Genomic DNA, 22,725 nt, shown 5'->3' with positions numbered 1-22,725 from the left:
CCCTTGTGCCAAGCCCTGCTCACACACTCCCTGGCTGCGCTTCAGCTTCCCAGATGATGAAGAGTGAATCAGAGGATGGCACTGAAACTGCCTAGGCAAGATGAGGAATTCCTGGCCCATCACTTACCTCCCAGGGTAAGCAATCAAGCTGCAGTAAAATTCATCATCATCAAGACTGGAAGTTTCCACCACCATGACAAGGACTATGGAAAAATTCCAGCAATTCAAAAGAGCTTTGGGAACTGACATCTTAAACCTTTTCTCTGCTGTTGTGTTGTTTACCCAGAGAATAGCCCCTGCCGAGAAGAGATCCAGGCTAGGAGGGCTGTTCCGAAGAAGCCTCCAGGAGGCAAGATAAAAATGTGACCTTTGCCCTCTGCCGTGCCCACATGTTCAGCTTCAACAGCATCTCCAATTTTAGGCTGACAAATCGCTCTTGAGCTCTAGCCAGTTGGAGCTTGTGTCCCAACGAGCCTCTCGCCAAGAGCAGATTCCCATGTCTGCACCTAAATGTCTGAGGTGGCAATCCATTTCCCCTGGGAGAGCTCCCTTGGTGACAGAGTCACAACTAGACTAACCCAGAACATCACTGAGGATGGGGGTGGGGGTCATAGCAGCAGGGACCTGTGGGCAGTCTTTCCTCCCCCAAACAGCCACCTGTCTGAAATGCTGAGAACTCACCTTCCCCTCTCATGCCTGTAGGCTTCTGCCAATGCTGCTGTTGTATGTCAGTGCCAATTAGCCAATGCTAATTAGTCAGCCGATCACAGACTGCAGCGCTCGGCTCATTTGCCAAGGCTCTTCTATGTCAATGTTTCTTGAAGGACACCCCCAAAGCCAATGCCCTCCCTTCCCCAGTTGTTTATACAGAGCTGCAGTTGCCATAGAATATCATTTGTATTTGGGTTAGGACCCCATATCCTTCCTGACCCTCTTTCCTTGAATTCTGTTGGGTATTGGTGCTTGTGCTGCACCAGCACTTTGCACATGAGCTGGTGGACCCACATGGGAAAGGTGACTCTCATGTTCCCTCAGCTGCATGTAGTCCTGATCACAAGCAGCAATCATTAGTGGCAGTCGCATCCCTGTACAAAAGTGTACGCTATACAGCTGGGCCAAAGAGCCAGAGCAACTTTCCAAAGTGCTGTTACTGAGCTGGCAGTCCATGGCTGGGGGCGCAGACCGTTGGGAAAAATGAACACTGCATGGCATCACCCACGCTGATCCCCTGGAATGCAGGCAGGCTAAAGGTCTATTCCAACCTTCCCTGACTTGGCAACCCTCCAGATGTTTTGGGCTGATGGGAATTGTAGTCTAACAACCTACCACCTACTTCAGGGCCCCTGTCAGAGTTCTCAGCCGACGGGCTCCTGCAAAGTTTTGTTACAGCCCTCCTCCTTCCCCACGTTGATGAGGCTGGAGGGAAGTTCCTCAGTGGCTGCAGATGGGAACTGCAGGGTAAGCCAAGGACACAGACTATTTCTGGGTCTTTGCAGAGATGAAGACAAGATGTTATTGTGAAGTACCCTCTTCCACTGAGCAACATATGCCTGTCCCTCTGACACTGTGGCTGTACCACCACAGCTGTTGTCATTTCTCCAATGGAAAGCTTTCCCACCTTTCCGCTGTGAGGAAGAGCAGCTAAAAGCACTCGGTTACTCTTAATAATGCTGAAGATGGGAGGATTCAGCAGTTTGCCGACATGTCGCCCTGACAGCAATCAATATGCCTCTTGAGCAATATGCCTTTTGCTTGAGTACAAATCCTGCATTCTAAACAAGTGGTAGTTCTAATGCCTCACAGATATAAGGATCCTGAGCCAGAGAGATCAGACAGCTGATAAGGTTTAAACAACTGTGTTTCTGTGCTCTCTAAATATAAATCCTATCAGAGGTATGACCAAAACATCTGTAACTGTATTCAAACAGGTAAACCACACACATCAGGACACAAAACATTTGTTCCAATATGGAACCAAGAGATTAAATCCCACAAAGTAAAGTTTCTAGCCCTCACTGTTGCAGGTTTACAAGAAAAAAGGGCATGGGCCCCACCAATCTGGCTTTATGCTCTTGTGTGCCTTGGGCAAATTAAATTCAAAGTCCTTTGGTCACAAGGGCTTCTGTTCAAACAAGAAAGCAAAGCTCCTTCATGAATCTGTGGAGATATCACAGACGCCACCCTGCAAAACAACTCTAGCTGTAACCAGAGGGGCTGAGTAAATGGAGAAAGGGTGGTGCTCTAGTTTAAGCAATATAAACAGCAAAGCACACCCCCACACCCCAAAAACCCAATGAACTAGTTTTGACAGGCAACCTTGTCTTATGTGACGAAGACAGGGTCCACCTTGGCCAGAACACCCTGATCAATTGTGAAGAATAATCCGTAGATTCACCCAAGTACAGCTACCATCTTACTGGGGCAAAACCTTGTGGCAGCAAGACTGTGTAGCCCAGGGAAGCAAAATCAGCCTTCAGACCAGAGGTTGGGGACAGGTTTGCCAAGTAGCCTTTGGCAAGAAATTGTCCCAGCACAATCCCCTAAATACAGTTCAGAGTCCAGGGAGAGATAAAGAACCTGCCACTTATTTGCTGGAAGCCACAAAAAAGCCACACACTTTGAGCTAAACTTTCAAGTAGAACCCAGTCAAAAACGGAAGCCAGCTCTTACACAATCCATATTCCAGTGATTGAGAAGGCAGAGAGGCTGATGGGAAGGATGATCCACGCTGTCATTAGTGAGTGCAGGTACACAACGTGTGGTGGGGAGGGGGGGAGATTCAGATGAGGAGGGAGGGGAGGGGGGAAGGAGAGGAAAAGGGAGGGGACAAGTGGGCACTCGCTATAGCCGCAGGCCTCCAACCGGAACTATCAGAAAGCAACTCCTAGGAGAGAAGCAGAAAAAGGTGGATTAGTCTCAGCTGTACCATGATTGACAACAAAAGACAGGGTCAGTTTAGTAGCAGACTTTCTAGTATCGTGCCTCTCAAGTTTTGATCATCCCAAGCCACTGGCAATGGGTCCAAATAATACTTTCCTGCCCCAGCTCCACTCAGCAGCATTAATGCATACCAGCCGTCCCAGTTCACTCATCTGTTCATCCTTGATCTTAGTGCCATAGAAGAGAAGTAGCCAACATGGTGCCAACAGCATGTTACTGGATTTTAGTTCCCTTCAGTCCTGGCCCACATGGCCCGACAGGATGGGAGTTTTAGTCAAACAGCATCTGGAGGACACCATGCTGGCTTCCTTGCTATCTATGCAAGATTAGCATTTCAGGTAAGAGCACAAGTAACAGGGCATGTGCCACAAAGCAGAACACAGTCACTCTCAGCTTCCATGCAATATCAAGACGCCTGGCAAGGTAAGGAGCTCTAAAATCACCCTCATAATTCAACCTTTTCTCCCCTCCAGAAAGATCTGCACATATGAAGTTAATGATACTCTAATTACTTCATCAAATTTACTTCCTTGCCTGTTGCTGCCCTGCCCTCTTCCTATTTATACCACCGTGTCTGGATGGGTGCCTGCCTGCAGTAAACCATATATATGCTGCTTTGGGCTCCACGGAAGAAAAGTGGGAAATAATATGTAAGAAAATAAATTTGCATTTTTAGTGGATCCCGTCTCAAACCATGCAGTCCTGAGGCTCTAGAGCAGCCTTCCCCAACCTGACACCCCAAACATCTGGAGGGCCTCACTCTGGGAAAGGCTGCTCCAGCAAAGAGCAGGAAACACCTGTTGCAATTCCCAGCCCAGCATCAGTCTTGATAGTTTTGTGCCTGCACTTGAGGGGTGTTTGTGAACTGGAGGCTCCTCTTTCAGAGGATGCGACATCCAGGAGTGCTAAAGATGCCAGCAAATCAGGAGTGTATAGAGAACAAACTCAGCCCACAGCAATACAAGCTCCTCTGCTGCACGCACCAGCTTTCTTTGGAAGAATCTCCTTTACTGACACTTGGTCAGTCTCCCAACCAATGCAGGCCGTTTTGCCTCTGCTGACCAATCCTGGTTCACAGAAGCTCTCTCTCCATACACACAAAACAAGTATCATTTAAGACGTAATGCAACACTTTATTATGAACTGAAAAGGGGATTAGGCACACTCAGATAAATAAAATAAGCTTCCAGGATCAAAATAATCACACTCCATGTCCCATTAAATCACACCTAGTGGATTAGGTCCAAGGAGACTGGCTGAAGGAAGACCAAAACATGTTGCTGTGCATAGCTCTAAGGGACCAAGTCCTCAAGAACAGAATTCCTGTATTTTTCCAAGAATATCGCAACACACTCTTTTTTAATACTAGAATCCACTTTAGCTGGAACACACACATTATAAAGCTTGCAGTAGCAAACATCACAAATGTTACCAAAGGAGAGTTAAGTGTCAAATGCATTTTACACTATGGAACTCTCAGAGCTTTCTAAACGGCTGGTGTCCAAGGTTTCAATTCTCTGCTCATGTTTCCTAGAATTACTTCCCTCCATGTACCCACTTGCAGAACAGTTTGGTTCCTACTACTGTTACATCTCCCCATTATTTAGAAACTAAACTATGTATCCAGTACATTCTCTGTATCTTAATACTATGCTTTTCAGTCTAAGGCAGGCAAAATCCTATTCTTCTGCAAACATTCTGCACCTGGGGAGGGCACTGGCATTCACGCTCTCTTCTGATACCATGCCTTGCATATATCGATTTTTAGTGTCTGATTTACTAAAATTCACTTCCGAGATCCTCAAGTAGACTACTTCCAGATACTGTGAACAGAAATCAATCAACATGTGTCTCTTTTCTTTAAAAAACCAGTAAATCTATTCCCTGGCATCTGCCAAGGCCTTCTGGAGCTCCTTTTTGTTTTATTTTCTATTGACGGTTTCACATCTGGGACATGAATCCACCAAATCTTCACATCTTGCCCAGCCAACAAACAGCTTCTCAAGCTTACAGCTTAGTTCCCTGATGACTTTGGTGCAGTCATGTGGGTTTTCCAGAATATTTTCCTAGGCAATATTTTCCTAGGGCAACCTGCACAGAGTATTTTGTCTAGAGAGTGTTCCAATTTAGCGTTATTTTACTTGTATTTAGTAAACAAAGCTAAAAATGCTAGGTTGTATCCAGTGCAAGACCTACTCAGAGTAGACCCATTGAAATTAATGGATACAGCAAATTTAGGTTTATTAATTTCAGTGGGTCAACTCTGAGCAGGACTTGGTTGGAGACAACCCTTTGGAACTGCCAGCCTTGCCTGATATTTGTAACTGATCCATTCATTGTTACTAATAATTTTTTGACATGGAAAATTTTCCATGAAAATACCCCAAACACTGGAAATCTCTCCGCTCCCACACCCCCATTGCTCTGGTGTATGGTGCTCGGTTGTAATCATACGATTCTAAAATAAGTCCATCACGTGCAGTGGCTATTAGATATTCCTTTAGCTCTAGTTCAGAGACTGCCAAATATAGACATCATGAGGTCATAGCAGGTTCCTCAGAATTACAAGCTTTGCACAACATGGTGAGATCAGCAAGACGGCATTGACAAGCAGGTTTACAGAAATCAGCTTGCAGCCCCTTTGCTCCTGCCCGATCCCTCATTACTGCTGCATCAAGTTAAGCCAAGGTTTGGCTTAAGAGTGTTATCCACACTAGGACGAGCTACAAAGTTTGTTCGTGGTGGCAGCTCATGGTTAGTGAGAGTTAATCATGAGTCCTGGTTCAGACCACAAGCTAAGCCAAACCCTGGCTTCTCACCACTTATGGCACTACGAAGGGAGCAAGGGTTGGGGTTGGAGCAGAGCACCTGCACATTCATATAGTCCCAGTAAGCCAGCGTTTGGCTTACTGTATTGTGTGAAACCTGCCCAATATCTTTGTCCCATATATGTCCTGGATAGAATTACAGATGTGAAGGTCTGGAAAAAAAACTGGAAAAATTGGGAGGGAGGTTCCCCAGTCCGCCCTTTTTTTCAAGGGGAAAAAAGGAAAAATTAAGAAGTTTGTTTTTCCTGAATGTTTCTGGTTTTTTCCCCTGGGCCTTCACATCTCTAGAGAGAATAAATTGCATTTTTTTTGCCAGGTCAATGTTCCATGTGCAGTTGGTATTTCCATAGTTTTAGGAGCCACCTTCAGGGTTTGGCAGGTGTGGTATACAAAAGATTAATAGTATCACAATTTCCTTTGCTAGTGCTTTGATGTGAAGGAACCAGTAATTGTCAGATGCCAGTTCTACAGTATTAGATGCTGTAAGGATGCCGAAAAGCTCACTTGCAGCATATGCATCTACTGGAAGATACTGGTTCCTTCACATCACAGGTGATTTTGTCAATAGCAACTTTTAACTGCTTGAATGCTGTTTCATGGATTGATCTTCAGTAAAATTTAGCACCTTGAGTCAATAGTTGTCATGATGTTGACATGGTTATCATGTTCAGAATAAGCTTAGCTAGATAAGAGACCATTCTTAGCCCTCTTTATCCCCAGCCTTCTTTAGACTAGGCACTTCAGCTATAACATCAATTCATCTATAGTTAAGATACGTCCCAGATACTTTTTTCTGACATATCAAATTTGAATTTTCCTTTACTCAGTTTCGAGGTTCCTCTTTTGCCTACACACACTTCACCCTCTCATTATAATCTTCCTTGGTCTTACACCAGGATATCATAACATTTTCATTTCATTGTGTTTGAAATACATTGGCATCTTTTCCAAAGGGAAGCTCAAGGCAGCCAATAACATATTAAAACATATACAACAGTATCAAAAAGTAAACAGTATGAAAAATGACATAACCATAACAAATTCTGCAATAATCTCAACAACCAATGTAAGATACCACTGAGAACGTACAGAACCTAGAACTTCTGGTCATCCAACTGAATTTGCCACAACCTGCTACTAACGATAAGGGCTGTAAACAGGCCCATGCCTGCTAATCAGGGTGGATAAAAATCAATTATTTAAAAAATAATTTAAAACCAAGTCAGCTCGTAGAATTGTTCAGTTCATATCTCTTGGGCCCAAACATGTTCTTACCTAATGTCCACAGCAACTATTAGGCTAGGCTACCCCACTCTGCCTCCACTTCTGCCTGATTTTTATGCTGCACACCCTAATTAAAGTCTTTAATAAGCAATACAAAGAACTCCCCAAATGCAGGTTTGTGCCAGCAGCTTTCAGTCACATAGGGATTTATGTTATCTCCTTCACCTGGGAGTTTTAGCAAAGAATTGATGCTTCCACAAGCAACATTTCTTCTGGGAGCTTAGCATGTTTCCAATAGATCAATCAAAGCCTGGCTTCTCACCTTTCCAGTGGGGACAATACAGATATCTTGCTTGTTCACCTGCCATATGGACAGAGCCGCCTGAAGCCTCTCATATTTTTTTACCTGCTCCGGAGGGAATGCAGTACAATTCCCCATCTCCAGGCCTTCCCCATTTCTTGATGGTGCTTTCTTCGACCACCAATTTCGTGATGGGGGGGGAATACGCTAGCTAGTCCCTTGCTTTGCTTCACTGTTTTTCTCTTGTGTTGCGGTGCAACCAGCAGACGGTATGAATTGACAGCAAAGGAGACAGAGCAGCAAGCGCGCGCGCACTTTTGCTAACACCGCCCAGCCGACGGCTCCTGCACGGGGTCCAAAGCTCGGCTGCGATAACCCAGAACTCCCCGCCCCGCGGTTCCTCCCATCATTGACACCCGCAGCCCAGGATTCAACCCTGGAGAGAAAAAGGCGGCGTGGCCCTCGCCGACGCCTCTGGCCCTGCGCTCTACGGCCGGCTAGCCCGAGGGGGTTGCCGCTTGCCCAGCCAGTCCCGTGCGGGCGGGCCAGCTGCAGCCAAGAGGAGGCAAGCACCTTCCCGCACCTAACACATTTCGCCCACCTACAAAATATACTTTGCACCCCTTTTTTTCCCTGGCGCCGCTCCCGCCTCCTCCTGCTGCAGCCACCCCCCCCCCGGCTAAGGCGCAGGCAGAGAAAAAACCAGCCGGGCTCAGAGGGAGCCGCAGGTGGCCTGAGCCCCCCCACCCACTAGGAAAAACGTCCCCCGGGCCTGGGAAGCTAGTCCCCGCCCCCTTTTCGTGGGGGCCCCCGAGGAGGTCATGCAGCCGACACGTGGCTGAGGGGGGCGGGGAGCGAGTCCGAGTCTGGCTCGACAGTCGAGGCAGGGGCGGCGGCTCCTCTCTTCCAGGCTCTCCGGCAAGGGCTGACCGCCGACAGCGCCCAGAGATCCCGCGGCGAGCAGGTAAGGAAGGGGGCAGGCGGCGTGGGGGAGAGAAGCCGTGCCAGGCCTCAGCCGGGCCGCCACGCTTGCCAAATGGCAGGCAGCCGTCCGCCAGGGGAAGCTCTGCGCTGCGGCAAATAAGCGGGACTCGGTGTGTGTGGGGAATGGAGAGGCAGTTAGCATGGGGGGGACACGGGCCCCCGCCGCCTTACCGGGCCCCCGCCGCAGCCTGACGAGGAGCTTCGCCTTCGCCCCCCTCGCGGACCTTTAAAAGGGCCAAGCCGACCCCGCCTCGGCTCGCGCCCCCTCCTCGCCCCAACCGCGCGCAAGGGGAGGTGGGAAATGTAGTTTCCCGACGGCGCCACTGCCCCTCCCTTTCCACCCCAGGCCTGTCCCGCTCCTCCTCCTCCTCCGCGTCGTCATAATCTTCGCCCGCAAAGATCTTTCCTTTTCAGCACAGAGCTAGGAAAAGGGTAGAGTGGCGCGCCTAGTTATCTCGATAGGGAGCGTGCGAGTTCACGGCGAGGCAGCTGTTCTTCCCCCACTTCACCGCACCGCTTTCTTTTTTAAACATCTCTGCAGGGCGGAAGGGACATCTCTGCCAAAAAAAAAATGCTGAAATGTAATTGGGTGGCGGCAACAGCAGCAGCGGCGTGTTCATCCACCCCCAAACTAAAGGTGAGCAGTGGGGGGGGGGGCGGCCTTGCTCTATTTCCAATCTTATTTTGTGCGGGGATTTTTAAAATTTTTTTGCCTTCTATATCTTTTTTAAATAGCCCTGTCTCTGCAAATTCCAATAAAAAAGTCACTTTACAAACTTTCGTTTGTTTTGTGCAATTTGAGAGTTGCATCCGATAGCCCGATAGTAAGAGGTTCAAGCTCCACGCTGCCCATGCAAAACACACCCCTCAGGTTGTAGCGGACGCTGATCGCCTTGAATTGCCCCCTCAGACCCTCTCCCAGGCCACAACAGGCGCACAGTTGCATGCAAAGTTCGCGTGGCTTCCATTAAAACGCGTTTCACAAACTCGCTGATCAGAACGCACTTTTTCGCTTGCATTATTAACCCCTTTTGGAAGAGCATGGGCTCGTCCTTTCAGCTGCCCTTTATTTTTCTGGGTGGAGCCCGAAAAGCGACCGTAAAACCTGGGGTGGGTGTGTTTTCTCTTCACCTAGGGCCAATTCTCATTTCTGTCCCGGGAAAGGGAGAAGGGCGTACAGAACCCGGAAGCTGGCCACGTGCGTCGATCTACTCAACCATTCAATCTGTGCGCCACAGCCGGTCCCACCATGCCTTTCCTGGCAGCTGCGACGGAAACGCTGGTGGGCCAAATTTAATCAAATACCTCAGCTTGTTATGTACCTTCAAGTTGATTACGACTTAAGGCGACCCTATGAATCAGTGACCTCCAACAGCATATGTGGTGAACTGCCCTGTTCAGTAGGTGAGGTATTTTGGATACTTTTATACCTCACCTACTAACGCCTAAAAACCGTTTACCGTGAACAGGGGCTTAGTCGTCCAGGGTCTCAGTGTGTGTGTATGCCTTACAGACCCTTTACTTTTTGGGTGCAGAGTCCCAATGTCTCCAGGATCTTATGAGCCAATCAACATGAAAGGGTAATGTCTTAGCCACAGAACATAAGAGGAGCCTGCTGGATTAGGCCAGTGGCCCATCTAGTCCAGCATCCTGTTCTCACAGTGGCCAACCAGGTGCCTGGGGAAACCCGCAAGCAGGACCCGAGTGCAAGAACACTCTCCCCTCCTGAGGCTTCCGGCAACTGGTTTTCAGAAGCATGCTGCCTCTGACTAGGGTGGCAGAGCACAGTCATCACGGCTAGTAGCCATTGATAGCCCTGTCCTCCATGAATTTGTCTAATCTTCTTTTAAAGCCATCCAAGCTGGTGGCCATTACTGCATCTTGTGGGAGCAAATTCCATAGTTTAACTATGCGCTGAGTAAAGAAGTACTTCCTTTTGTCTGTCCTGAATCTTCCAACATTCAGCTTCTTTGAATGTCCACGAGTTCTAGTATTATGAGAGAGGGAGAAGAACTTTTCTCTATCCACGTTCTCAATGCCATGCATAATTTTATACACTTCTATCATGTCTCCTCTGACCCGCCTTTTCTCTAAACTAAAAAGCCCCAAATGCTGCAACCTTTCCTCGTAAGGGAGACGCTCCATCCCCTTGATCATTCTGGTTGCCCTCTTCTGAACCTTTTCCAACTCTATAATATCCTTTTTGAGATGAGGCGACCAGAACTGTACACAGTATTCCGAATGTGGCCGCACCATAGATTTATACAACGGCATTATGATATCAGCTGTTTTATTTTCAATACCTTTCCTAATTATCCCTGGCATGGAATTTGCCTTTTTCACAGCTGCCGCACACTGGGTCGACATTTTCATCGTGCTGTCCACTACAACCCCGAGGTCTCTCTCCTGGTCGGCCACCGCCAGTTCAGACCCCATGAGCGTATATGTGAAATTCAGATTTTTTGCTCCAATATGCATAATTTTAAGCTTGTTTATATTGAATTGCATTTGCCATCTTTCCACCCATTCACTCAGTTTGGAGAGGTCTTTTTGGAGCTCTTCGCAATCCCTTTTTGTTTTAACAACCCTGAACAATTTAGTGTCATCAGCAAACTTGGCCACTTCACTGCTCACTCCTAATTCTAGGTCATTAATGAACAAGTTGAAAAGTACAGGTCCCAATACTGATCCTTGAGGGACTCCACTTTCTACACCCCTCCATTGGGAGAACTGTCCGTTTATTCCTACTCTGCTTTCTGCTTCTTAACCAATTCCTTATCCACAAGAGGACCTCTCCTCTTATTCCATGACTGCTAAGCTTCCTCAGAAGCCTTTGGTGAGGTACCTTGTCAAATGCTTTTTGAAAGTCTACTATGTCCACTGGATCACCTCTATCTATATGCTTGTTGACATTCTCAAAGAATTCTAATAGGTTACTGAGACAGAATTTTCCCTTGCAAAAGCCATGCTGGCTCTGCTTCAGCAAGGCTTGTTCTTCTATGTGCTTAGTTAATCTAGCTTTAATAATACTTTCTACCAGTTTTCCAGGGACAGAAGTTAAGCTAACTGGCCTGTAATTTCCAGGATCCCCTCTGGATCCCTTTTTGAATATTGGCGTTACATTTGCCACTTTCCAGTCGTCAGGCACGGAGGAGGACCCGAGGGACAAGTTACATATTTTAGTTAGCAGATCAGCAATTTCACATTTGAGTTCTTTGAGAACTCTCGGGTGGATGCCATCCGGGCCACAGAGAAGAGTCCTTGCTCTTTCCTGCTGACTGGAGCTAGTCAGAGGGAAAAGACATGAGTCAGCCGCTGAGAAGACTCTTCTTAGCAGCTAACACACTCACCTTTCATGCTTATTGGCTCTTAGGACATCTGTTGTGAGAGAAGGCATAAACAAGGATCATATTCACAACCCAGCAGCAAAAAAGTAGGTGTGGCTGTGATTGTCATGAAGGAGCCCTGCACGTCTGAACTTGCCTCTACACTGCTGCTCTCCTATAAACAGGTGGAAGGCCAATGCTGTACATGCTGCAGCCTCCCTCAGCGTGGTGCCCTCAAGATCTTTTGGATAACTCCCACCAGCCCCACCTAGTAGAGGGATGATGACAGCTGCCTTATTGTTCATTACTTGCCTTCCACGTGTCTCACAGCAATGTGCACAATATAAATAACAAAAAAACCCTGCAGCACAGCAAATTAAATGAAAAGCAGTAAGAGGAGATACCCTGTAGTCCACAGCAGCTAGAGGACACCAGGTGGAGGCAGGCTGAGGCGCTGTCTTTGTAGGGAGAAAAAGCAAACTCACCCAACCACATGTGAGAGGAGTCTCACCATGCACCTTAAAACTAGTTATTTGGGGGAAGCCATGATAGCAGAAGCAGGTTTCATACCAGGTGAGTCAGACAGTGTCCGTCACCCCAGTATGTTGCATGCTGGATACTGCATTATATTTGGAATATAAAAGAAGGCAAAGTAGCGCTTCAAGAAACAAGCAGCTAGAAAAGGGGCATCAAAATATTTGGAACAAACTCCAGGATTCTGCTTTTAGGGGCAGCAAAGGACTAATGGGAAACAGCATGTTTCACATGTTTATTTACAGTCATGTGTCACATTTTTAAGAAAGCTTGTTGATGAAAAGAGCACAGCACAAAAGCATCCCTAGCGCAAAAGAAATTCCAGCCAAAGGCCAGATTAAACCCAAACAATTGCTTCAGATCCACACCATGAAATGCTACAAATCAACTTAGGCAACCCTGGGGGGGGGAGGGGAGGGGGGGAGGGAAAGGACCTATAGGTGGATTTGGAAGTAAGATATGCAAGTCTGGACCAGGTGCCTGTCATCTGGGGCTGTGGACTCCAACAGCCCCTGGGAAGCCAAAACTTTCTGCAGAGTCCAGCAGCCAGCCCTCCGCTGCTGTTTGCAAGATGGCTCCCGCCCCCACTCCGCAACATGATCCAAGCTAGTATCACGATCATCCTATGAAATTCCAGTTGTAAAACTGTTTATAATGGCTCCTACCAAGGCCAACGGGGAAACTAGCTGAGCGCTCACCCAAATGCTATTGGGTGGCACCTTTCATCTGCAGGAAAATTGCTGAGCAACAATATGAATTGTCCGCCTTGGTCTGAATTCACCTAATATCTAGAGATACAAGAGCCAGCGGTTTGGCTACTCACAAGAGAAGGTAGAGGGTACCAGGAAACGGGTTGGCAATGAACCAATTGCCCAGGGCTATAAGGAGACATCTGACCAGGTTTCAGCTAGACATCTTCTTTCTGTGTAGGTCAAGAGATCCTGAGCTATTCCCAATGGAGATTCTCCTATTGTAGCTACTATTCCTCCAAATCACTCATTTAGGGCACAACGCCTCAGCCACGACTCAGAAGGAGGAAATCACAATGGACAGTCCTACCTTGTGCCAGTTACAGGGTTCAGCTAACTGCCTGACCCTCATGCCAAACCAACAGCTATGGGACAAGTTCCACTGCCCCCTTCCCAGAAAATATTTCCCAGCTAGGCATCAGCAAACAGCACAGATATCCTAGCAAGGCTCTCAGCGTTTCACCCGGCGCTTCTCCAACTCCTTCTGCACCCGCTGCCTCAAGGCCTCTCGCATAGCTGGCTCCAGCTGGTTCTGAGCACTGACCTTCTCGGCCACCTCATCAGGGTCATTGTCCTGCATGAAAGAAGTAAAGAGCCCATTAAAAAGGGGTAGGTGCAAAACAGGGGATGATAAACCACTGGGGAGATTTCTAAAAGCAAAATCAGGGAACTCCTCACCCCATCCCCTTTGCACACAGCACCAGTGGCTGAGAGGCGTGTAGCCAGCCAACTTCCTAAATGCACTGTGGTGGGAAACTTAAAAGTATCCTATCTCAAATTGCTCACCTTTTGTTTGAGGTACCCCTCAGACAGAAAACAAAACCCTTTATGTCAGGGGCAGCTAACCTGTGACCTTCCAGATGTTGTGTTGTTATTAGATTTATATCCCACAATGTCTCCCAGCAGGAGCCCAGGGTGGCATGTACTACAACTGCCATCATGCCTGGCCACACTGGTTGGGGCTGATGGGAGCTGTAGTCCAACAGCATATTAGCCACCCCTGCCTAAAGGCTTTGTCCTCAAGAGACCATGTTGTTGTTCAGTTTATACTGGGATAAACTGTACAAGCTTAACCAGCTTGCCTTCCCTGTATCCTCTGCTGTGTTTATTTTCTCCAACGTCAGGCTAAAATCCTGACCCCACTTACCTGGGAGTAAGCCCACGTCTAAGTAGATACGGTTAAAATTGCACTATTGGGGATCTAATGGGAACATGAAGCTTCGAGCTCCTCTATTAAGCCACTTTTCTATTTTTCCACTGAATTAGAAGGGTTCAAGAAGAATCCAGCTTGCTTGCTTGAAGAACTGCTCTCTGCAGGGCTAAACACATCCTACAAAGGCCTGCCTACCTTTAGTTCCCCATCATAGCCTTTTCTCTTGTGGTTTATTGACAAGAGGCATTGTATTGTCCTAAGTCAGAGAGTGTCTGACCCCAAGAATTTGCCCCAAATTATTCCAGCAATACTTGGGTGTTCAATCCTAAACTTCCAGGTCACCACAAGCACCCAAAAGGAAACTTCTACTCCTTCAGCTCAGGGTAGTTATTAGTGCTTCAACCTCTCTGTTTCTTCCATTTTCTTTTGTTTTCCTGATCACATTCTCTTAGCTCTCCACTCTACCCTCACATGGCTCAAACCTATAATCATTTACATTGTGTGTTTTCCCCACTGGATTTCAGCTTCTGAGACAGCCTACTTGATTCTGTGCACCCTCCCCTCTCCTGAGTTGAAGTAACAATAATTCCACCTCCATCCCTTTCTCTCCCCACAAAATTTGGACTGAGCCATCAGTGCAAGCAGCCAGGTACCTTTTCAATTTATGTGTGTGCCTATTAACTGACTTTCTATTCTGTAATAAAATGCAAACTTTGATTTTTCACCCAAAGTGAAGTCTTTGTTCTCTTGCTGTTTCCTCCTGTTATACCTTTGCAAGGCAATGTCCCCCATGGTGCTCTTGACTCTAGGCCCTGTACATCTGTGTGTGAATGTATATGCGTAATGGAGGATGTGTGTTAACAATGGAGCATAAGAGGCGGCACATCTAGGAGAAAGTGGTCCTTAAGATACCAAGGTCCCCAATTGTTTAGAACTTTAAAAGGTCAAAGTCAGCACATTACTGAGCCCAGAAACATACAGGCAACCAGAGGAGATTGAACAACGCTAGAGTAACCTGCTTTGATGGACCAATGCCAGCAGCCACCTGGAGGCAGCATTTTCTACCAGCTGAAATTTCTCTGAACATTTTTCAACCTGTTACAGTAGTTTAGCATGCAACTTTTTTTTTTGTTTCCATTTGAGTATATCTCAGAATCCAAGCTCTAGAATACAATCATTTCACTCTTGTGTATTAACCTGCAGGCTACAACTCCTCATGTAGACAAACAACTCCCAGAGAATTGACCCACAGTTAATTCAAGGGTGCCTCCAGACAGTCACTATTTTGCAGGAGGAATTCAAGCACGCACCAGAAATACAAATTTAGGTTTATGTTCTATCACTTATGAATAAGAAATCCACATGTTTATATTTTTGTAAAGTTTTTTCATTTAGGAAAGTAATGGGCAAATACGCTGAAAAGTGTGGGATGAGTGAATTATTAACAGGAAGACACAAACACCCCACAAACAAATCAGAATGGATGCTCAGTAAAAACTTGACATAGACTAACCTCTGCATAAGCATTTGTGCAAGCAAATAAAGCTGAAAGCTCAATAACCTAGGTTGTCTGAAGGAATTCAAGGAGCACTGTTATCCAGATTTGGTTTTTAAACTGCTTGCACCTCTCACTTTTACTTGAGACATCAACAGAACTCATGTGAAGGATCAAATTCTTGCATTCATCCCAAGTCTTTATGAAGACAAAGTTGATCACAGGGCTGTGCGATATTTTAAGGGCATGCCCACAATGCTTTATCTAATACCTGTGGACATAACACCATCAAGAACAGATCTGCCTAGCCAGCATAGCAGTGTGTTTCGAATCATATATTTACTGAACGTCCCAAATTTGATTGTCTTATAGTAAATTTACTCATGAGTACTGCGGACTTTGTTGAGTCTTTCAAGCGTTCCCAGCTAGATGAATAGGTCGCTGCCACAGCTGTATTGTTTGTAAACTAATCTTCTGATATTTTAAACTGTTTTTTCTGTCTTTATTATATTATGTGCATTGCTTTGGGACTTATGTGGAAGGAGATGAATCAATAACAGCAGCTGCTATCTAGGAGGCATGAATGCATTTCCGGGTGATTGCAAATGTCTTTCTAAAGTGCACTGTTCTGGTCTAACCTCGTACTACGTTTCTGCATGATATATTTTTATCAACTTATAATTGTTGTTTACTTAATGGAATTAATGTTATGTAAAGCAGGGGGTTGGACTCAATGGCCTTATAGGTCGCTTCCAAATTCTACTTTATGATTCTATTTCTTTGATCATGTGTTACTTAGTTACAATTTTTATTGTCGTATAAGAAAAATAAAAGGATGGTTCTACACAGCTGTTAATACAGAACTACTGTATTCCCCATAAAAATCCAACAACACACATTCCCCTCCAATCAAGATACATAATTAAGCTCAGAAGGAAGTTCTATTCTGTTCTAGAAAGTGTGCTTAGTCAGCAAACATTTCCCCACGTGGTATTATTTAAAATACTGCTTCTTCTCTCAGTGTTACTGGAATCAACCCTTGACTTAGTAACTTCCTATTTCCTACATTACTGAGGCCTTGTCATTTAATTTTTGCAGGCAGGGCAATCCCTCCATTTGCTCTTTCATTTATTTTATTTTAACTTTTTACTAGAACAATTTTGTATTAGCAGCAATAATGCAATGAGAATATTAAAACAAAAGGCAGAACTATGGATTTGCAGGAAGGTGGTCACATAGCACACGTGATGGCAGCGTAACAGGAAATGCCAGTTTGCCCCAGCATGCCACACAGTCACATACCTGGTGTACAACAATTGAGGTGATCTTGCCACTGTCGGCCTCATATTCCAGGCAGAAGAGAGCTGGTCCATTGGGGTCTGGCTCTGTGCTGGAGCTGCTCTCGCTAGACCCCTCATACTCCAGGCCAGACGTGGTTTCGGCTCTACCTAGAAAGCACAGAGTAAATGCCAGGGGAGGTGGCTTTTTCTCGCTCGCTGTCTGGTATCCCTGTACGAAGGTGGTCCCAGGGAACGGTATTCAAATCTTGTCCCCACCCCATCCTGCTGTGTCATTAAAATCTTCAACAGAGCCTGCAAAGATCCCTGTCCTTTGAAGCACTTAGCATGATGGATTCATCCAGCCCTGGGAAGAGACATCCCCCTTCGCCAGCATAATGGTCACAATAACAGAAACAGAGGACTAGCTGTATAGTTGATGGAACTCACTTCTCCGGCAGAGGTGATAGACCTGCTGATCCGGTTTCCTGGGCCGGGCTGGCGCTGGCGTGTGTCTCTTCTTCACTTTTTCCTTAGCTTGCTTCACCTCCCTGTCATAGTCATCCCTGGAGAGGAAATGGGAGGACAATGCAGTCTTTTCACGGGACACTTTTAAGGGGCTAAAGCAATGCAGGATTCCTGGGGGGGAGGGAACCCCATGTGGTACTTTGGGGCCCTTAAATAGTTCCCTCCCACCCCCATAAATCTAACTGTTCTGATAAATGGAAGATCTTTGGCTGCTTAATCCATTTAATTTAAAACTCTCATTTCTTTTAAAATGTCAGTTTAATTTATACCCAACACAAATTTGGCCGCAATGTTCCCTTCAATTGTGATCCTGCAAAAAGCTTTAAAAGGAATTCATTTATAAGTTGACACCTTTTATTCATTATTATAATCAATTATTTAGGGTTTGCAAGATAAGCAGCATGTTGCCCTCCACAACCCTACAGCATAAATGTTCAGCAGTAAGTCTATTTGCTTTCAATGAGACTTACTCCCAGTTAAGCATGTACAGGATTGCAACCTAACACTGCAATCCAATACATGTCTTCTCAGAAGTAAGCACCAATGGGTTCAGTGGGACTTACTCCCACGTAAGTATGTACTGGATTGCAACCTAAGTCTACGTTTTTGTTTTTACTGTTTTATAGCTGTGTAATTCTATGCAACAAAGCAATCATAATGCCAAAATACAATTTAAATAACATCCCAGAAGCATATAAAGATCAAATAAGGAACAGGTTTGAGGCTTTAAACTTAGTTGACACAGAACCAGAAGAACTATGGAATGAAGTCAGAGGCGTTATCAGAGAAGAATGCAAAAAGACAATACCTCTAGCTAAAAAGAGAGAAAGACCTCAATGGATGACTGAAGAAACTCTTAGAATGGTTAAAGAGAGAAGGAAAGCAAAAGGAGATAGAAACATGGTCAGACCCATAAATGCAACAATACAGCGACTAGTACGTAGGGACAAAGAGAACTATTACAATAGTTACTGTATAGAAATAGAAAAGGACAACAAAAAGGGTAGAACAAGAGCCCTGTTCCAAAAGATTAGAGAAATGAAAGGGAAATTTAAACCAAGAGTAGGGATGATGAATAATCAACAGGGGAGCACACTGACTGACCGAGATGAAATAAAAGGAAGATGGAAGCAATACACTGAAGAACTCTGTAAAAGAGATGACAGGATGACAAATTCATTCATGGAGGAACCATATAATGAAGAACCAGACATTTTAGAATGTGAGGTGAAAGCTGCTCTTAAAATTCTTGGAAGAAACAAATCACCAGGAATAGACAGCATACCAATAGAGTTGCTACAAGCTACTGAGACTGAATCAGTCCAAATTTTGACAAAAATTTGACAAGAAATATGGAAAACTAAACAATGGCCCACAGACTGGAAGCGTTCAATATATATCCCACTTCCAAAGAAAGGGGATCCCAGAGAATGCAGTAATTACTGAACTATTGCCTTAATATCCCATGCAAGTAAAGTAATGCTTAAGATTCTACAACAAAGGCTCTTGCCATATATGGAGCGAGAAATGCCAGACGTCCAAGCTGGATTTAGAAAGGGAAGAGGTACCAGAGATCATATCACAAACATACGTTGAATAATGGAACGGACCAAGGAATTTCAGAAGAAAATCACCCTGCGCTTTATAGAGTACAGCAAACCCTTTGACTGTGTAGATCATGAGAAACTATGGAATGCTTTAAAAGAAATGGGGGTGCCACAGCATCTGATTGTTCTGATCCGCAACCTATACTCTGGGCAAGAGGCTACTGTCAGGACAGAATATGGAGAAACCAATTGGTTCCCCATCAGAAAGGGTGTGAGACAGGGGTGTATTTTATCACCCTATTTGTTTAATCTGTATGCAGAACATATCATACGGAAAGCAGGATTGGACCAAGATGAAGGAGGTGTGAAAACTGGAGGGAGAAACATCAATAATTTAAGATATGCAGACACCATACTCTTAGCAGAAACCAGTAATGATTTGAAACGAATGCTGATGAAAGTTCAAGAGGAAAGCACAAAAGCAGAACTACAGCTGAACGTCAAAAAGACTAAAGTAATGACAACAGAAGATTTATGTAACTTTACAGTTGATAATGAGGACATTGAACTTGTCAAGGATTATCAATACCTCGGCACAGTCATTAACCAAAATGGAGACAATAGTCAAGAAATCAGAAGAAGGCTAGGATGGGGGAGGGCAGCTGTGAGAGAACTAGAAAAGGTCCTCAAATGCAAAGATGTATCACTGAACACTAAAGTCAGGATCATTCAGACCATGGTATTCCCGATCTCTATGTATGGATGTGAAAGTTGGACAGTGAAAAAGCTGGATAAGAAAAAAATCAACTCATTTGAAATGTGGTGCTGGAGGAGAGCTTTGCTCATACCATGGACTGCGAAAAAGACAAATAATTGGGTGTTAGAACAAATTAAACCAGAACTGTCACTAGAAGCTAAAATGATGAAACTGAGGTTATCATACTTTGGACACATCATGAGAAGTCATGATTCACTAGAAAAGACAATAATGCTGGGAAAAACAGAAGGGAGTAGAAAAAGAGGAAGGCCAAACAAGAGATGGATTGTTTCCATAAAGGAAGCCACAGACCTGAATTTACAAGATCTGAACACGGTGGTTCATGACAGATACTGTTGGAAGTCACTGATTCATAGGGTCGCCATAAGTCGTAATCGATTTGAAGGCACATAACAACAATTCTATGCATGCTTACTTGGTAGTAAATGCCACTGCATCCAACAGGGCTTACCAATCCTAACCATGTCTATTCAAAAGCAAGTAGCAATGAATTCAAATGGGGCTTACTCACAGGTAAGTGAGTTTAGAATTGCAGTCTTACTTCCTCCGATTTCTTAGTAAGCGTGCAAAAGATTGCAGCCTTAAGTATGGGCAGGATTTCAATCATGGGTTTTTTTATGTCTTTCCTACAAAAGAATTCCATTGACTTCGATAAGTAGGTGTATTAATTCTCCTGTGTATGAGTGTGGAATATAAGTAAATAACGAAGATTATTATGGGCTCCTACTGGGAGAAAGGGTGGAATATAAATCTAATAAATGAATAAATAAGAACTCATTCTCACATGAGATAATACTGACCTGCCTTATAGGACTGATATAAGTTACCAAGATAGCACACAGACAGTGCAATTAGCATCCAAAAAGCAATATGAAAATAGTATAACTAATGCTGCAACAAACTAATTAGCAACAAACAAAAAACTGATGTGATTAACAGCATAAGCCAACGCGGAAGCCCCACGGCTGCTAAGGGTGCAGTCCTCATACCCACACACTTGCGAGTAACTTCTCAGTAGACAGTATAACGTCCAGCTGTAAGAGACTGAGCTGGAAGCCCCTGGTGCGAATCTCCTTTGTGCAATGCACTTTTCCCGGTGGCCTCAAGCAAGCCACCCCCTCACCCCCCCCGTCTCAGCAACAGTGGCCTACTTCACGAGGTTGTGAGCATTAGGGCGAAACAACGCGTGTGTACGCATGAAGCGGTTCGAACGCTCCAAGCCGAGGTCGCTTAGAGCTGGTGCCGTCTCCTTCCCAGAAAGGGGGAGCAGCAGCAGCAGGATCCAAAGACGGGTGGGCATTCCTCAGAAACGAGTGCTCGTGTGTACGGGGCTGGGAAGGCGCTGCCGAGGCAGAGGAGCCCGTACCTAGCGATCTGGTTGCGCCGGATGTGCCGCACAAAGCCGTGGCTCATGTCCAGGCGTCCTCCAGGCCGACAGCCGCCCCAGGCCGGCGTCTCCCGGTCCGTTTTCGCCGCCGCATCCATCGAAGCCAGCCAGCCCCCCTCTCTCTCCCTTCCTCGGCCTCCGGAACTGGCACCCACGCCAGGCCCGTCGCAAGAGCTGCGCCAGCCGACTCTGCACGCTTCCTTGGCGAGGCGTGTCTTGCGGTTTGCGCTGGGCGGTGGATGCTTGAGCACAAGGAGAGGGGAGGAGCAGGGGCCCGGCCCGGCCCCCACAGACCAGCCCCTTCAGCCTTCCTTGCCACCGGCCCGCAGGACCACCGCAGCCCCCAGGCGCGGCGGCAGAACAGAGCCCTTTGCAGGAAATGGCCGGGGAGGCAGAGTTGGCGATAGGGCTCGGGCTGGCCTCCGCCGCTACCGCGCAGCAGCGAGCGAAAGTCACGACGAGGGCCTCGGCGCAGGGACCTGGGCTTTTGTCACTAGGTTGAGCGGCAGGCCCCGCGACGGCGAGGCCGCTGCAGCGACAGTTTGTCATGCATTACAAGTGGAAGCGGCAACAAAATGTTGTGGTATGGAGTGTACCTGATCCTTATCTAGCCATAGAATCATAGTGTTGGAAGGGTCCTGTAAGGCCATCGAGTCCAACCCCCTGCTCAACGCAGGGCTCCAACTTAAAGCATCCCCGGCAGGTGGCTGTCCAGCTGCCTCTTGCATGTTTCCAGTGTCGGAGAGCCCACCACCACCCTTGCCAGTCGTGTTACCCCCGCCCTTTCAGCGAAAGCATCAAATTTAACAAGCTTTCTCTGGCATTGGGTTTTCTAGATTACAGCCCTCTGAAATACTACAGATGGATAGACACACGATTGGCGGGATCCTCTACTCAGGATAGCAACTGATGAAGTGGACTGTAGTCTGGGAAAGCTTAGGCTGTGGTAGCCAAGCAAGATGGTGCCTTCCAAATGTTGCTGGGTGCCAACTCCCATCAACCCTAGTCAGGATGGCAAATGGTCAAGGATGATGGGAGCTGTCGCCCACTATTTGGAGGGCGCCACATTGGCTACCCCAGCTATAGGCCATGATAAAGTTGTTAAGTCTTTCAAGGGCCACAAGACTTGCGTTCCCTCTGGTTCACAGCCTTCCAGATGTTTTGGACTACAACCTCCACCAGCCCCAGCTAGCACAGCTGTAGGATGCTGGGGCTGAGATGAGCATGGCCAAGCTGATGGCAGTTGCAGTCTGAAACATCTGGGGGCATCTGGCTGGGGAACGTTTTTCCGCGCCCCCCCCCCGAAACCCAGGCAGGCAGCATTCCATGGCCCCTGGGCATGCTCAATCCTATTCGGGCTCTTTGTTGTTTTTTTCCTCCCCCGGGCATTTCTCTCTCCCCCCCCTCCCTTTCCCACTTCTACAAACTTTGCGGTTCCCTGAGCCTCAACATGGGAAATTGAGGAGGGGGGGGTAGACTGGTCTGATGGTTAAGTACAGTGAATAGTGCGGTCCAAGTATGAACGACACATTGCGGGTTTCCTACCACACAGCAGATGCTGACGAGCGTCTCATGCGAGGCTTACTCGCGAGCAAGCCTGGCTGAAAACACTCAGGATCGGGCCCCGCTGAGGCTGCAGCGTGGGAAAGAGCAGTTGATATGCTGCGCGCGCAT

At 46.4% G+C, this 22,725-nt stretch overlaps 2 protein-coding genes and 1 long non-coding RNA gene across 8 annotated transcripts in view; 1 reads left to right on the top strand and 2 right to left on the bottom strand.

Moving 5' to 3' along the window:
* TMEM150A (transmembrane protein 150A) overlaps positions 1 to 8,555 on the bottom strand; it is a 15,509-nt gene extending 6,954 nt beyond the window's left edge. Inside the window, exons 1-2 of one of the 3 annotated variants that reach the window (XM_061593045.1) lie at positions 8,449 to 8,555; positions 2,671 to 2,884 (exon numbers count right to left, since the gene is read on the bottom strand). In XM_061593045.1, coding sequence (XP_061449029.1) covers positions 2,671 to 2,735 — 65 coding nt within the window. In that variant the 5' untranslated portion in view covers positions 2,736 to 2,884; positions 8,449 to 8,555. Of the gene's footprint in view, positions 1 to 2,670; positions 2,885 to 7,314; positions 7,978 to 8,448 lie in introns of those variants that run through there. The other 2 variants (XM_061593046.1, XM_061593047.1) reach the window with 2 other exon arrangements.
* LOC133368609 (uncharacterized) lies at positions 7,723 to 16,228 on the top strand. 2 transcript variants are annotated; one of them, XR_009758705.1, is made up of 3 exons: positions 7,723 to 8,257; positions 8,819 to 8,914; positions 14,564 to 16,228. It is a non-coding gene; the product is annotated as an uncharacterized LOC133368609 (long non-coding RNA). The 2 variants fall into 2 exon arrangements; XR_009758704.1 differs by lacking the exon at positions 14,564 to 16,228 and adding an exon at positions 9,413 to 10,114.
* Positions 12,936 to 22,725, bottom strand: C12H2orf68 (chromosome 12 C2orf68 homolog). 3 transcript variants are annotated; one of them, XM_061593050.1, is made up of 4 exons: positions 22,597 to 22,725; positions 17,262 to 17,377; positions 16,837 to 16,982; positions 12,936 to 13,460 (listed from the first exon to the last, which is right to left on the bottom strand). In XM_061593050.1, the coding sequence occupies exons 1-4, from the start codon at positions 22,623 to 22,625 to the stop codon at positions 13,338 to 13,340; spliced, it is 414 nt and encodes a 137-aa protein (XP_061449034.1). In that variant the 5' UTR covers positions 22,626 to 22,725; the 3' UTR covers positions 12,936 to 13,337. The 3 variants fall into 3 exon arrangements, with proteins under 3 accessions (XP_061449034.1, XP_061449033.1, XP_061449032.1); XM_061593049.1 differs by lacking the exon at positions 22,597 to 22,725 and adding an exon at positions 21,031 to 21,620; XM_061593048.1 differs by lacking the exon at positions 22,597 to 22,725 and adding an exon at positions 20,816 to 20,979.

This window comes from Rhineura floridana, chromosome 12 (genome assembly GCF_030035675.1).
Source record: "Rhineura floridana isolate rRhiFlo1 chromosome 12, rRhiFlo1.hap2, whole genome shotgun sequence".
In the NCBI taxonomy this organism is placed as follows: domain Eukaryota; kingdom Metazoa; phylum Chordata; class Lepidosauria; order Squamata; family Rhineuridae; genus Rhineura; species Rhineura floridana.
This window is presented reverse-complemented; position numbering and strand designations above follow the sequence as displayed.

Excerpts from the sequence above, each read along its gene's own strand:
- C12H2orf68 (XM_061593048.1), bottom strand. The coding sequence starts at position 20,964 with ATGCCCACCCGTCTTTGGATCCTGCTGCTGCTGCTCCCCCTTTCTGGG. Across the intron at positions 17,378-20,815 it reads AATGCTCACAACCTCGTGAA|GGATGACTATGACAGGGAGG; the intron begins GTAGGCCACTGT and ends TTTCCTCTCCAG. Across the intron at positions 13,461-16,836 it reads CCTCAATTGTTGTACACCAG|GACAATGACCCTGATGAGGT; the intron begins GTATGTGACTGT and ends TCTTTCATGCAG.